This window comes from Clarias gariepinus, chromosome 8 (assembly GCF_024256425.1).
Source record: "Clarias gariepinus isolate MV-2021 ecotype Netherlands chromosome 8, CGAR_prim_01v2, whole genome shotgun sequence".
NCBI lineage: Eukaryota > Metazoa > Chordata > Actinopteri > Siluriformes > Clariidae > Clarias > Clarias gariepinus.
In genome coordinates, this window is record NC_071107.1 from 14,528,743 (window position 1) to 14,542,553 (window position 13,811).

Sequence of the window (13,811 nt, forward strand, 5' to 3'; positions counted from 1 at the left end):
AAATGCTATAAGCATACTGTGAACATAATATACAACAGATATTTATATATATATATATATATATATATATATATATATATATATATATATATATATATATTATGTCAAATTTAAAAATGTCTTTAAATGAGAAATAGATCCTGACGTTTGTTTAATAAGATTACATTTCCTATTCATCCTTAAATGCACAATATTAAAAGTACGATATGAAGAAAAATATGACTGCCTGTGATGCAGTACAAAGACTTCCCAGTTTAAATATCTCTGTGTGGATCGTGTACACAAATAAAACGATTTTAAACATGAGGACATGTAATTAACTTAATATCACCTTTTAACGGCATAAACAAGGAACATACAGTACTATAAAAGGATGGCATCACACAGTTGACAAATGTTTATATGATTATAAAGAGATATGCTGGATAAACAAAAACAACAACTTAGAACTCACAATTTCTTGTGTTTTTCCTCTGCTAAAATCTGGTCATTCGGCTTGAGCCCGTACCTGTTGAGGACAAGAAGATTAGTACATTAGGAATGTTTCATTAAAACAACAAACCCCGAAAAAAAAAAAAAAAAATTAACCCAGTGTACAGATTTGCAATCATAGACTTTCACCTAAACGGTACTTGCTTGATGTTGATGTTGGCAGGCCTAGGGATATTAAAATGCTGACAAGTGTTTAAGCCCAGACACTCCAAGTGAACAGGGCAGTTTTATTCTTATTACTTATTTTAGTTATTTTAGTAGTTTTACAGCTGAGCATTCTCATGCTTAATTATATCCTGTAATTATAAGTCAATAAACCTCTAAGGCATTATTGGCTACAGCTTAATTTAAGAAAAGAAACTGAAAAGTTCACCAGCAAATGCAAAGACTTAGTGCACGTGCTGCCGGGGCTGTCAGGACCAGAGGTCTTTAATAATTATACAACAAAAAGTTCATATTATGGGATAATAGAAAAATTTTAAATAATAATAAAATAAGAAGGTAGTGTAGAGTGGATAAAAGATAGAGTGTAAAGGTTTAGGGGTGTGTATGCGTGTGCATGTGTGTGTGTGGGAGGGGAGGGGTGTAAGAGAGAGAGAGAAAAAGGATAAACAAAACATCTTGGGCCTATGGTGACTCACACACCAATTTATCACAATGTCTCCAAAACCACCACGAGTACCGCACCTTATGCTTCGCTGTCAAATGTAAACAGAAGAAGCATTTCATTAAATCATTTTTTGGGCCCCTCTGTATACTGTATGTATATCATTCTTATACACGATATATTTTATACATTTACATTAGAGATGAAGCCACCATCGGCCAGTGACCAGAATTAGCTGGATTTTATTTTGATCAGCCTCAGATATAAAGGATTCTGTTCCAAGTGCAGAAGCTTCCAAGGAGTGCAACAGAAACATATTTTTATGTTGTTACATTATCAAAAACTATGCACATTACAAGCCTCCTATCTGACTTTTTTTTTTTTTTTGTGGGCTGAATATCTACTGCAGTGAGAAAGTCGGGGTGATCACAGGGCAGACGTTCAACATTAGACTTGGTAGATTAAAATTAACCATAAGATGGAACTACGTATTAGTCAGTACAATGTAATGCATACTAAACTAAACTCTAAACACTAGTTTACTCTGAAGCTCAGTCCCGAAAAACTTTATCCATCTTTTCCAAATTATTTTCTTTATTGATATAAAGTTTACGGCATGAATGCATATTTACATTTCAAAAGGATTAAAAGCATCATGGGTTTAGATGAGGCATTACAGTCACACAGATTGATTTTCCAAGCGGCTGCATTTCTCTAAATACAAAATACCAACTCAATAAACTTCCTCAGGCAGAAAAAGAGGGACAGATCTATTGCTGCTACAGAGCTAGATCACGTCTCAATATTCTGACAATATTATTGAAGAGATAATAATGTCTATTACTTTACTCACTCACCGTCTATATCCCTTTATCCTGCATTCAGGGTCGCGGGGGCCTGGAGCCTATCCCAGGAGGCTTAGGGCACGAGGTGGGGTACACCCTAGACAGGGTACCAATCCATCCCAGGGCGCACACATACACACACTCACACACCCATTCACACACTATTGAATTGACTATTGAAAACACAATTTTGGAACGCCAATTAGCCTAACCTGCATATCTTTGGACTGTAGGAGGAAACTGGAGTACCCAGAGGAAAGCCACCAAGCACAGGAAGAACATGCAAACTCCATGTACACAGAGAAGGAAATCAAGCCTGGCCGGGAATCAAACCCTGACCCTGGAGGTGCAAGGCGACAATGCTAACCACTACACCACTGTGCCGCCATGTCTATCACTTATGAATTCAATTTGTTCATTGACTGCAGGTTTACAGTATGTTGTCAGTTTGTTATCTAGTCACATACAAGTGTTTGTGTAACTTGCACATTAAACCGCTTACTAATCCACACTCTCAACTTTGCACTAATGTGTTTCGCTTGATTTAGTTTCTTGTCTTCGCAGTTTAGTAGTTTGCAGCTGTAACTGCTGAACACTAACAACAATAAAACAAACATGAAGACTAGCATTAGCTCAAGATCCATGTCTAATTTCATTCTACATCTCCAAATGAATTTACTATATAGTATAACACACACACACACACACACATATAATATGCATATATATATATGCATATAGTAAAATAAGGTTCCTAAAGGCTATAAGGTAGGAAGCCTTTAACATACAAGGGAGATATTTTAAAACCTATGTTTATTTAAATTATTGGGTTCATCAAGCAGGATTTAAACTAATTTATTAGGAAAAATCACTTCCAAGGGCATTTACACAATCAGTGTAATGCAGTTTTATTAATGTACTAAACTGTATAGGGTTGAAGTGACAATAAAGTCAAGCCTACCTGACTTGACTTTCCAGTTTAAATTCCAGTTAATTTAGAAAAAAAACAAGTCGTATCCTAGAGCTCCTGGATTTGTTTACACTGATATCCGAGATAAGTCACTTTGTCACATGCAACCACTTAGTAACGTGAAAAAAATAATCATTAGGGGTGTAACAATTAATCAACATTATTGACTAGAATCAATAATCAAATTAGTCGACAACAAATTGAATTGTCGATTTGTTCATGACGTCATCGCGGTTGATTCTTGTGCGCAACACCGTCATGGCAAGTACCCTAATAAGCAGAACTCTCCTGAGTGTGGGAACATTTCACTTCGAACTCGAGCAAAACAAATACACACACACACACACACACACCTCAACACGTGCACACGCCCAAACACACACACTCTCCTCAGGCGTGTGTGTTCTTTTCTCACTTACCTCACTCTCCGGCCCTTCGCTTAGCTTGACCCGGCCATTCACCACAAACTTTATCTCAGTTTTCGAAACATTTCAGCTCCCTTAATTGCCAGCCGCCTTTAAAGTTTAATTAATAGTAATCAATATTTTACTGCAACTACTTTGCTTTTCCTTGGTTTTAGATTTTGTTTCATTAAACAACGTTAATTAAAAACCTATTTTAATGAAGCATTCATTTTTATTATCTTGACTGTTAAGTACCACATGCACAAAATGACCTATTTTTCTAGAGCTATTGAGTCATTCGTGACAGACGTAAATCAGATTAATCATTTCAATAATCAATAGATGAGTTGATTATCGAATTAATCATTAGTTTCAGGCCTAATCATCACCATATAAAAGGAGAAATGTGTCCAAAGTTAAATCGGCTTATTTCAAACCCTATAATGTGATTAATGTAAAAAGATTGTAGCCACACTAAATCGTGTTTTGGATGTGACTGAAACTGACTGGCTTCTGGAATTTGGTCTTCGAGTCTTTCTCATAAATCATTGGAAAATGACCCGCCTTATATACAGCCTGAGAGGATTTGTTATTCTACAAAGGAATCCACAAATTGATTTATAGACACTTGGCAACTGTTTCTGAACTATGTAGAACACCTAGACGCTGGAAAAACTGGAAAAACTTTTACTATTCCCCCTATTTATACACTATTGTAGGAGAAATTTTATTTAGTCAATTTTAGACTAGTCAGTTGTTTTCTAGTCATTTGTTTTTTATTGCATTACATTGTTCCGTTTAAGTTGCACAGGGACGGATTGGCCTATTATCATCCCAGGCAGTACACTTTTGTTATACTGTAATTAGTATTTTGTACCCATGACTCATGATGGTTTTGTTCATAACAAAAAGTAAAAAAAGTAAAAAAAATAAAGGAGGCTGCATTAGCGTATACGTCTATGGTCAGTTACAGTACGTGCAATAGCTGAGCTGCCAGGTGTAGCTCCATTTAATCATCATTTTAGCACTTTTATTTTTCTGTGATGGTTTTGATTACAGAGTTTTGTTGGCAGCAGAGAATATAAATCATTGTTCTGGAAATTTACAGATATTTAACATACAAAGTAAGTAGGAAAAGAAATACGAAACTTTAATTTTAAGTCAGTTTGGATAAGAAAATTATTAAAGATTTATAAATCATTTATAAAGGTTGACAAACGTGGTACAAATCTTCTGCTTATAAAATACTTCTCTGAAACACATTTGTATTGCATCCTCCTACATCTTAGAATCCAGTACTTTCACTGTGTTTTAGAAGTAATGCAACGTGAGAATGAACAGCCAGTGGTGAGTGGCAGCAGTTTCTGGCTGGCACTGGAACGGCAGGCGTGTAAACAGGCCTACGTGTCAGAACAAGAGGAGTCATTTTGCCAACAGGGTTCCCACACATGCCACCTCCTTAAAGGAATACGCCAGTTGAGACATTAAATAGAAATTAAGTCCCCTTTTAAGATGACTAAAAAAAAAGTCATGATATCTACCTCTCACTAACAACAAAACCATTTCATGCTCCAGCATGGCTTTTAGATATTTTTTTTGGATTAGATTAGTATTTTTATAATGAGTTTTTTTGTATTCTTTTTTTCCTGATATGCCTAGTGTAAGCTTGCAAACTTTGCCATGAGACATGTCACTTACTTGTCCAGAAAATCCTTGTCCACCACAGCACAAATGTCCAGTAGGGGATTTCCCATGCCAAAAAGAGCATTTTGACTGTAATGACACAAATACGCATATGTTTTTGATTAAGCTTACAATATGCATGATTACATTCAAACACATTCTAGTCATTTATTCCACCTCCATGATTAACCTAATTTATAATCTGCCCAGTAAACGCAAGTTCTGAGTGTTTGCTCTTAAAATGATATCTTTTGGGACTTCACTCTGCAGTGAACACAGATGGAACATTCAGTCAGGCATGAAACTACTACACACACACACTTACGCAAGCAGAAAAGCATACATATATGCTGCATTTGTCAGAAAGCTTCAAGCTTGCACAGAAACGTAGAATACTCTGTTCTCTTAAATATGTCCAGAGAAAACAGAAATTTCCTATTGCAAAGTTAAAGGGCTTTGTTTTTACTTTTTCTAACCATGCTGTTTAAAGATTAAGTGTGCTTCTTAAAATATCAACCTTATTTCTGGCAAATGCTAGATTTAGAACTGAAAATCACTTGTGTAGTTAAATGGTTAGAAGAGAAAATCATTGAAACCGCTGGGTCAAAGACTACTCTTTCATTCAACCAGATTGTGAAATTATGTTGAAGTTGTCTGGACAAACAAAGCAGCACAAACATGCAGGAAATCAATAAATAAGGCAACAGCATGTGATCTATGTCTCTTAAAAATAAATGTCTGTAAAAACTAGGTCATGATACCATGTTTCAAAGATCAAAAGGGAACATCATGAAAAAAAAAAAATCAAAGATCAAAAGGGAACATCATGAAAGAAAAAAATTCAAAGATCAAAAGGGAACATCATGAAATTTCGTCGTCGTCACAAATCAGCCAGGTACACTTTGAGATTAAATTAACTGACCACAACTGGACATGCAGCCCTTCTAGGAATTTTGTTATTACCACAGATGTCATTACCTTTTGAAATAGGAGTCACAGAAATGTTCAACATAATTTAATAATATGAATCACAAAAATGCATGACACATAAATGTATGATCTAAAAACTAGTAAGCCTAATAAATATCATCAGATGCTATAAATAAACAAAATCTAAATAAATATGCAGACCATACAAATAAGAAATAACTCTATAACTCTGATTCACTATAGTACAAACATATCACAGCATAAAGACTTTCTGCAGGTAAAAACATCATACATATAAAAGGGAGACAAACTGCACGTTTTTATTATTTTTTTATGATCTCAGCACCAGTATTCCTATAATGCGAGAAGGCACACTTACCTGGCCATATTCCTGAGTTAATAATAATAATGTAAACAGAATATGTCGTTTTTTTAAATACAGTTTACACCAGCAGTGTGTGCAGTGAATAACTGCAGCCAAGGCACGAGCTCTTGCAGCTGATTGGCTACGTGAGATGGGGGCGGGAATATACAAATATCTACTCAGCGATTGGGTGGAGGGGGAAAGCGGGAGGAGCTATAAAGGGAGAAATACCGCTTTTGAAAACACGTGCTGTCTTGTGCTGAATTTGAGTGATTAGTGGGTTTCTGTACAAGTAGTTTTTATTTATTTTGCTGAGTATTAGTTTACTCCCTGAAAACTATATCGGGCTCAAATTCCGAACTGGTAGTATAACAGTATAGCTTTTATGCGATGCTATGTGTTCGTGCTCTAAGTAGAAGGACTAACTTTATAGCTCTCTCTGTGTGTGTGTGTGTGTGTGTGTGTGTGTGTGTGTGTGCGTGCAAGCTGGTTTTAAACATCTGTCAGCTCTCAGGACACAATGACACTGAAGCTCCAGAGTGTTGAACAGAGGACAAACCGTGAACCCTGGACTACATCCAGACCAGCTCATGTGCACAATCACAACACACACCCACAAGGGGGTTGAACTGTGGAGCTTGATTTGTACTCTGAACTTCATACGAATCGTGTATAAAAGCTTAGATCTGTGAATATATCGTTTGCAACAGTTTAAATATAAGAGTCCACACTACTTTTAGAAAAAAAAAACTGCAGATGTTTGCCAAACCAAACCCGACTTGTTGCAGTAACAGTGTAAAACAGGGTGACGTACAGCTACAATGTCACTGATCACATGATTTAATCTTAAAACATTCCTAAATAAAGGTTAATTAACGACCGGATCATTGAAGTGCACATGATGTTTCCGATGCAGGATCTCAGCCACCGCATGACACAAAAACCTTTTCAAAGCACTGCAAATTCTTAACAATGAACTCACCTGACTGTCTTCTCTTCAAGTTTAATTTTCTTGCTTCTGGGCTCTCCTGTCGCCATGTCTTATAGATGTTCAGAGGAAAATAACAAAAACACGTCCCTACCACCTTGCTTGAGCAAATCTAAACGAGGAATAGCGGCTAGAAAGCGCGGTGAAAGCACCTGGATCCTAAATCTCTCCGTAACCCCTTCGTACTAACTAGGGTACGAAGTAAGCGTGTCCGTGCGATACTCAAGTGCACTATCTCTAATTTTTGAGTCTGATTGGGACTCAACCCTCATGGGCCTGGCACAGACATATAGACAACTGCCTGAGCAGAAAAACAGACCGAGAAATGTTATATATAGTTTTCTAAAACTAGACAGATTTTGTAAATATTGTAAGTTTCATTTTAAATATAGGCTTAACTTGTGGGTTTATGTAAGTTTTTTTTAGTTTACTCAGTATTTTGCAATCACTTGGAAAGCGAACTTTTGTAACAGGCATCTCAGTAAACACGCCTCCGAGGACTCTAACTACTGCCATATTGCCACCGAGGACTTTTTCTTTTACTCTCTCCGAGTGAAAAAGGTAATTATAATTTTATATATTTGTACTTCTGTATTTGTGCAGTGTGTTGGTTCATACGTGGTGTTTTTATTGTAACGTGAACAGTTTAAATGGGACAGAAAGCTGTTGAGACATCGGTGTATAACTTCTCACTAAACAAACAAGTTTCAGCTCGAGCCTACTGAAGTTGTCCAGGAAGCCGGAGTGTTATTGGTGTTTAACTGATGTACAAATCTTATTAAAATAGTAATGTCATCTTAATAAGAAATGTTACATGGGCTTTACAATACTAACTATCGTGGTGGGATCTTTGTTTACAGTCGGGCTGTATTATTTTACAGTAGTTACAGGTACCTGGAGATTTGCACAGGTCTCTGATCCTCAGCCTGAGACAGAGTGAAGCTTCTCTAAACTATTAAAGCTTTTACCTTCTGTTGCTGCTGCTACTGCACAGTTAATCTCATAAAAAGTCGAAATGGCGGTATGGAGCTGTGCAAATATTTAATCACAAATAAGGCTGCAGTTTATTACAGCTGATTTAAGCATAGTCAGGAATTTGTATAGAGTTTGTCAATAATTTAGGTATTTAATTTATTGTTTTAAATAATTTTGAAATGTGAATCATAGGTTTTATGTATTTTATCATTTATTCTTTTTGCTTATTTGTTGTATAATCTGTTAACAGGCTGCTGTAACAATTCTCTACTTTTGGGATTAATAACATAACGTTCTCTCTCTCTTTCTCTCTCTCTCTCTCTCTCTCTCCCCAGTATAGCTAATCTTTATTATTTTTATTCCCACAGCGCACAATATGATTCACAGCTTGTTCCTGATTAACAGTACCGGTGACATATTTCTGGAAAAACACTGGAAGAGTGTGATCAGCCGCTCTGTCTGCGATTACTTTTTTGAAGCTCGGGAGAAAGCAGGGGAACCTGATAACGTGCCTCCTGTGATCTGCACACCTCATCACTACCTCATTAATATCTATCGAGAGAAAATCTTTTTTGTCTCTGTCATCCAGGCAGAAGTCCCCCCTCTGTTTGTTATTGAATTTCTTCATCGTGTTGCTGAGACATTTCAGGTAAAAATCAGTTTCCCGCAGATAACATGTATTAGATTCTCCACACACGTCTGTGTGTATACAGTCTATTAAAGGATCTGAACATGCTAATGCGTTATACAGGATTATTTCAGTGAATGCTCAGAAGCTACGATCAAGGACAATGTCGTAATCGTATATGAGCTGCTCGAAGAAATGCTGGATAATGGCTTCCCTCTGGCCACGGAGTCCAACATCCTGAAAGAACTTATTAAACCTCCTAACATTTTGCGCACTGTGGTCAACAGCATCACAGGTAGGCTCATCTTTTTCATTCTTTTTGTTCTTTTTTTTTTTTTTTTTTTTTTTAAACTGTCTTTTGTATAGTAACAGAGCTCTTCAGAATCTGAAAATATCCTTACTTTGTACGTGTAATGTACTACAGTAATTTATGAAGAGGAGAATTCTCAACTGGGTGAGCTGAGTAAACTCAGGCTTTGGCCCTGCACATTCACATTCTGGTGGTGAATAAGAGCAGGGCACTCGCTGCATGGTTACTTTCCACAAGCCTACCCTACATTCACACTAGCAAGTGACCTCAAAAAACATGTGACCTTTCATTTTCCACTGAGCTGCAGTTTCTGTGGAAACAGCAGTGTGACTAGTTACATTTGAATATATTTTCTCCAATGTATGTAGGTTGAAGTAATACAGTTACGGTGTATTAATACATGTATAATTACGGGGTATTCCAGTAACACAGCTACAAACACTTGCCTTGTATGATTCCTATATGATGTGTGTGTGGTCCAAAATTTCTTTAGTTCTCTGCTAGGAACTGTGAACATTTTTGCAAAAATGGACTTTGATAGTGTGCACGTAGGGTCTTAAAGTGCCCTCATTGTTACTATGCAAAAAAATGCTATTCCAAGCATTGACCTTTAAATTGCCCATATGCCCTTGTCACATCTTTCATATTCTGTCTGTCCTATATTCCTGTTAGGCAGCAGCAATGTTGGCAATACTCTCCCTTCTGGACAACTATCCACTATCCCATGGAGGAGAGCGGCTGTAAAATACACCAATAACGAGGCCTATTTTGACGTGGTGGAAGAAATTGATGCCATCCTGGATAAATCTGGTATATTTCGGCTACATTTCTTGACTGTGAAAATGAGAAATGGTCCAAATATGTCTTTTTTTTTTTGCACATATCAGGTATTAAAAGTGTGCACAGGGTTTATTTTTTATTTATTTTTCTCTTTTATTTTAGGCACAACAGTGTTTGCAGAAATCCAGGGAGTAATTGATGCTTGTGTGAAACTATCAGGAATGCCTGATCTTACACTTTCATTTATGGTGAGTTATGTGTTTTTATACCATGTGACGATACAGCCACTGACATTTACACTATAGATTAATTTGCACTGTAGATTAATAATACGGTTCTGTGCAGTGGTGGACTAAGAAGTGATACAGACATCCTGCTTCCTATACAGATTCATGTTGCAGTTAAAGACATTGAGAGAAAATAATAAAACTTGTAATCTATGGCCAGAACACCACAATCAGTGCTGACCTTTTGTCGAGGTTGTAAACACAATGTGCTTCTCTTGATCTTTATCAGGAGACAATGTTGTGACCACACAGTCTTCCCCTTCCTGCAACTCAATAACCCATTTGTTTCTACACTAATGCATTTCACTAGCTCACCACATGTAATTACTTTAGGTTTCCAGGCAACCAGTGCATGGAGCTGACCAACACACTAGTGTTTGAGTGCATGGTTTTATAGATGCGTTTTATTTGCTCATGTATTGTTTTATTTCCTACGGCTTATGGCTCTATCCTGTTGGAGATAGAGAAGCAGGATATCTAGTCATGTTCATTTGCTCCCTGCAGAACCCCAGGCTACTGGATGATGTGAGCTTCCATCCATGTGTCCGTTTCAAGAGATGGGAGTCTGAGAAGGTTCTCTCCTTCATCCCCCCTGATGGAAACTTCCGACTTATTTCTTATCACGTGACTGCACAAAAGTAAGAACCATTCTCTGATCTCATAATCAGAACCAGAATTCCAGATGCCATAGCACAGTTAATAGGTGTTTTTTTTTTCTCTCATAGTTTGGTTGCAATCCCAGTGTATGTGAAGCAGAATATAAATTTCTTTGAGACCGGATCCTCTGGAAGGCTGGACATCACAGTGGGTCCAAAGCAGACCATGGGGAAGACCATAGAGTGTGTGGGAGTCACAATACACATGCCAAAAGTTGTCCTCAGTGCCAATCTCACAGCAACTCAGGGCACTTACACCTATGACCCAGTCACCAAGGTGAAGCACAGTTTCTCTCCACTGAAGTAAATAGAAATATGCTCTGAGGAAAATGTTTTATTTTATCAGGTTTATAATTCATACACTTAATACAATTCATTAATTGTTTTTATTTGCATCATATTTACTTCCTGCAAATGTAAGGAGACGGGTTAACTAATGCTCTTGTGAAGCAAAGATGGCTAAAGCAATACTAGTTAAATGTATATATACAATTTCTTTTGCAGAAATAACGATTTTAGTTTAGGAAAACCTGTAGCTGTCAGAACCTATATACAGTAGAAATTGTCAGCATGTGAAATCGCGTTTGTTATGGGTTTCACAGGCTGCGGTTTGTGTGTCCTGGAAACAATGCCTGGCCAAAAAAGAAATCACTATTTTTAAAGATTCAAATTATTGGGCTGCATCACTCCAGCCGTTGCACTTTCTCGCTTAAAACAATTATAATTTAAAAAGCAAATTATTTCTATTTTTTATACTAAAATTGGTGTAAGCTTCTAGAAGCATATTTCCTGTAAAAAGTGTTGCTTAAAAAATTAGGTATTTTTCCCCTAAATTACTAACCACAGTGGTATTGTTTAAATGCTCCAGATTAGACAGGTACCTTAGGTTATGTGGCCATAAAACATTTAAAATTATGTGACCATAAATCAGTAAAAATTCCTTTTTGTAAACTGCCCAATAATTATTGTTACACATATACAACAACAATTTGCATGAGCGACAGTTTTTATAAAAGCACAACCATGTCACTTAACATGTCTTAACAATTTAGCATTTTAGAATAATAAATTTTTCAGGTTCGTCTTTTTATGTAATGTCTAAATTGAAATAAGTTTTATCTAAATGACAATCAAGATCATTAAAAGATTTAAATACAGAAAAGTTACAGCACACTACATGAAAGGGCATGAAATTCTATTTAACAAAAGTTTAAAATTGTTAAAAAAAAGACGAAGCATGGATCAGTAGACAAGAAGCATGAAGAATTATGAAACTGTGAAAGAAAGGGAATCATTTGCACACATGAACTGGTCATTACAATGTGTGCAAAGCTAAAGGTAATCGAAAAAAATCTTGGTGTGCACTTTTTTTAATTGTTTTTTTTATCAGTGTTGCCAGACTATATTATTGTGCCTGTGACAGGTTTCCTCTGCCTCTTATTAATTAAACGTTTTTTTTTTATTGTAATTTATTTCTATGTTGTAGATTTTGGTGTGGGACATTGGTAAACTCAACCAACAAAAACTGCCAAATTTAAAAGGAAGTCTGAGCTTACAGTTAGGCTCTCCAAAACCAGAGGAGAATCCCAGTCTAAACATTCAGTTCAAGATTCAACAGCTAGCTATTTCAGGTAAGGCAAAAGAAGAGGCTTGCAACAGAATCAGTCTAAATCATTGAAACAACTTTAACCAATTGTGTGAAGTTTTGTGGTTTTTAGTTTTTCTGCTTGAGACACGCACGAACGCTTCATTAATTAAAAGCAGTTTAGATGTTATGTACAGATCTAATTACGAATTATACGTGCAGTTAATAATAACAGTTTGTGTTCTCTGCCTACAGGACTGAAAGTGAATCGACTGGACATGTACGGAGAGAAATACAAACCATTTAAAGGTGTTAAATATATAACCAAAGCTGGAAAGTTTCAAGTGAGAACCTGAAGCTGTCTTTAAACCTTTACAAAACATTATAAACATGGCAGCAACATGTTCCTCTATGTGACAAATCATATTTTCCAATAATTTCAAACTACTTCATATTGCCAGTGTTGTGTGTTTGGGGGGGGGGGTTCTTTACTTTGAAGAACATTCCTTTTTTGTGCTTAATAATAACAACAGACGTTCACATATTCACACCAGAAAGAGTTCTCTTGCTCTTGCCTGCTTTAACCAGAGAGAAGCTTCATGAAGTTGCCAATTTGAGTTTTCAAATTTCTGTCTGGGTGACCCAGTGAAAAAGCACGTTTTACTTGATATATATATTTAACCAGCCTAAGTAATAGTGGATATATTTTACATTTTTCATTCTTGCACATTTTAAGACACTCCAAGTGTCTTTGCCAAGCAGTTAAGAAATATTTAGGTGCCCTATCATCAGCGTAGTGCAAAAGTATTAAGTGGTCTTTTGAAAAAGAAAATTGAAGAGGCCTTTCTTAAAAATTTAGCTATGTCTTAAGTAGCTGTGCTGTTACTCAAAAACACTATACATCCTAAGATTTCACACAGGAGGGAAGAGGAGTAAAGAGCAGATGGAGTGTATTAACTCAGAACTTGGTTCTTGTTTAAAGTGCGAAGTATTTGTATGAACTGCTAATGAGCTAGTATAAATAGTTTGATGCAGGTACTATGTGATAAAGGTGACTTTGAGGTCCTACGTTAGTAGTTAGCCGGCTTGCAGACGTGGCAGGTATGTGAGTCTTTCAGAGTTTTTCACGTTCTGAAGGGAGATATCTTTTGTAAGATTAAGAGATAATTAAGTTAATTCTATTTGACAATATGTATATATAAACCTAATGCCTTGACATTTATAAACATTTTGGCCAATTATGCCCATTGTGTGTTTTTCTTTTCCTTTTGTGGAACAGTTGTGGTGTCAACTTTTTAGTGTTGTAG

General features: G+C 36.3%; 2 protein-coding genes across 3 annotated transcripts in view; one reads left to right on the forward strand and one right to left on the reverse strand.

The window, feature by feature from the left end:
* Positions 1-7,438, reverse strand: part of adka (adenosine kinase a) — a 154,358-nt gene extending 146,920 nt beyond the window's left edge. Inside the window, exons 1-3 of one of the 2 annotated variants that reach the window (XM_053502495.1) lie at positions 7,278-7,438; positions 5,017-5,091; positions 455-508 (exon numbers count right to left, since the gene is read on the reverse strand). In XM_053502495.1, coding sequence (XP_053358470.1) covers positions 455-508; positions 5,017-5,091; positions 7,278-7,333 — 185 coding nt within the window. In that variant the 5' untranslated portion in view covers positions 7,334-7,438. Of the gene's footprint in view, positions 1-454; positions 509-5,016; positions 5,092-6,310; positions 6,406-7,277 lie in introns of those variants that run through there. The other variant, XM_053502497.1, reaches the window with a different exon arrangement.
* Positions 7,439-7,606: 168 nt separating this feature from the next.
* Positions 7,607-13,764, forward strand: ap3m1 (adaptor related protein complex 3 subunit mu 1). The gene is made up of 9 exons (XM_053501869.1): positions 7,607-7,844; positions 8,627-8,907; positions 9,010-9,181; positions 9,869-10,006; positions 10,139-10,224; positions 10,768-10,901; positions 10,989-11,196; positions 12,406-12,550; positions 12,760-13,764. Exons 2-9 carry the CDS (start codon positions 8,635-8,637, stop codon positions 12,858-12,860), a joined length of 1,257 nt encoding a protein of 418 aa, XP_053357844.1. The 5' UTR covers positions 7,607-7,844; positions 8,627-8,634; the 3' UTR covers positions 12,861-13,764.
* The last annotated feature ends 47 nt before the right edge of the window (positions 13,765-13,811 follow it).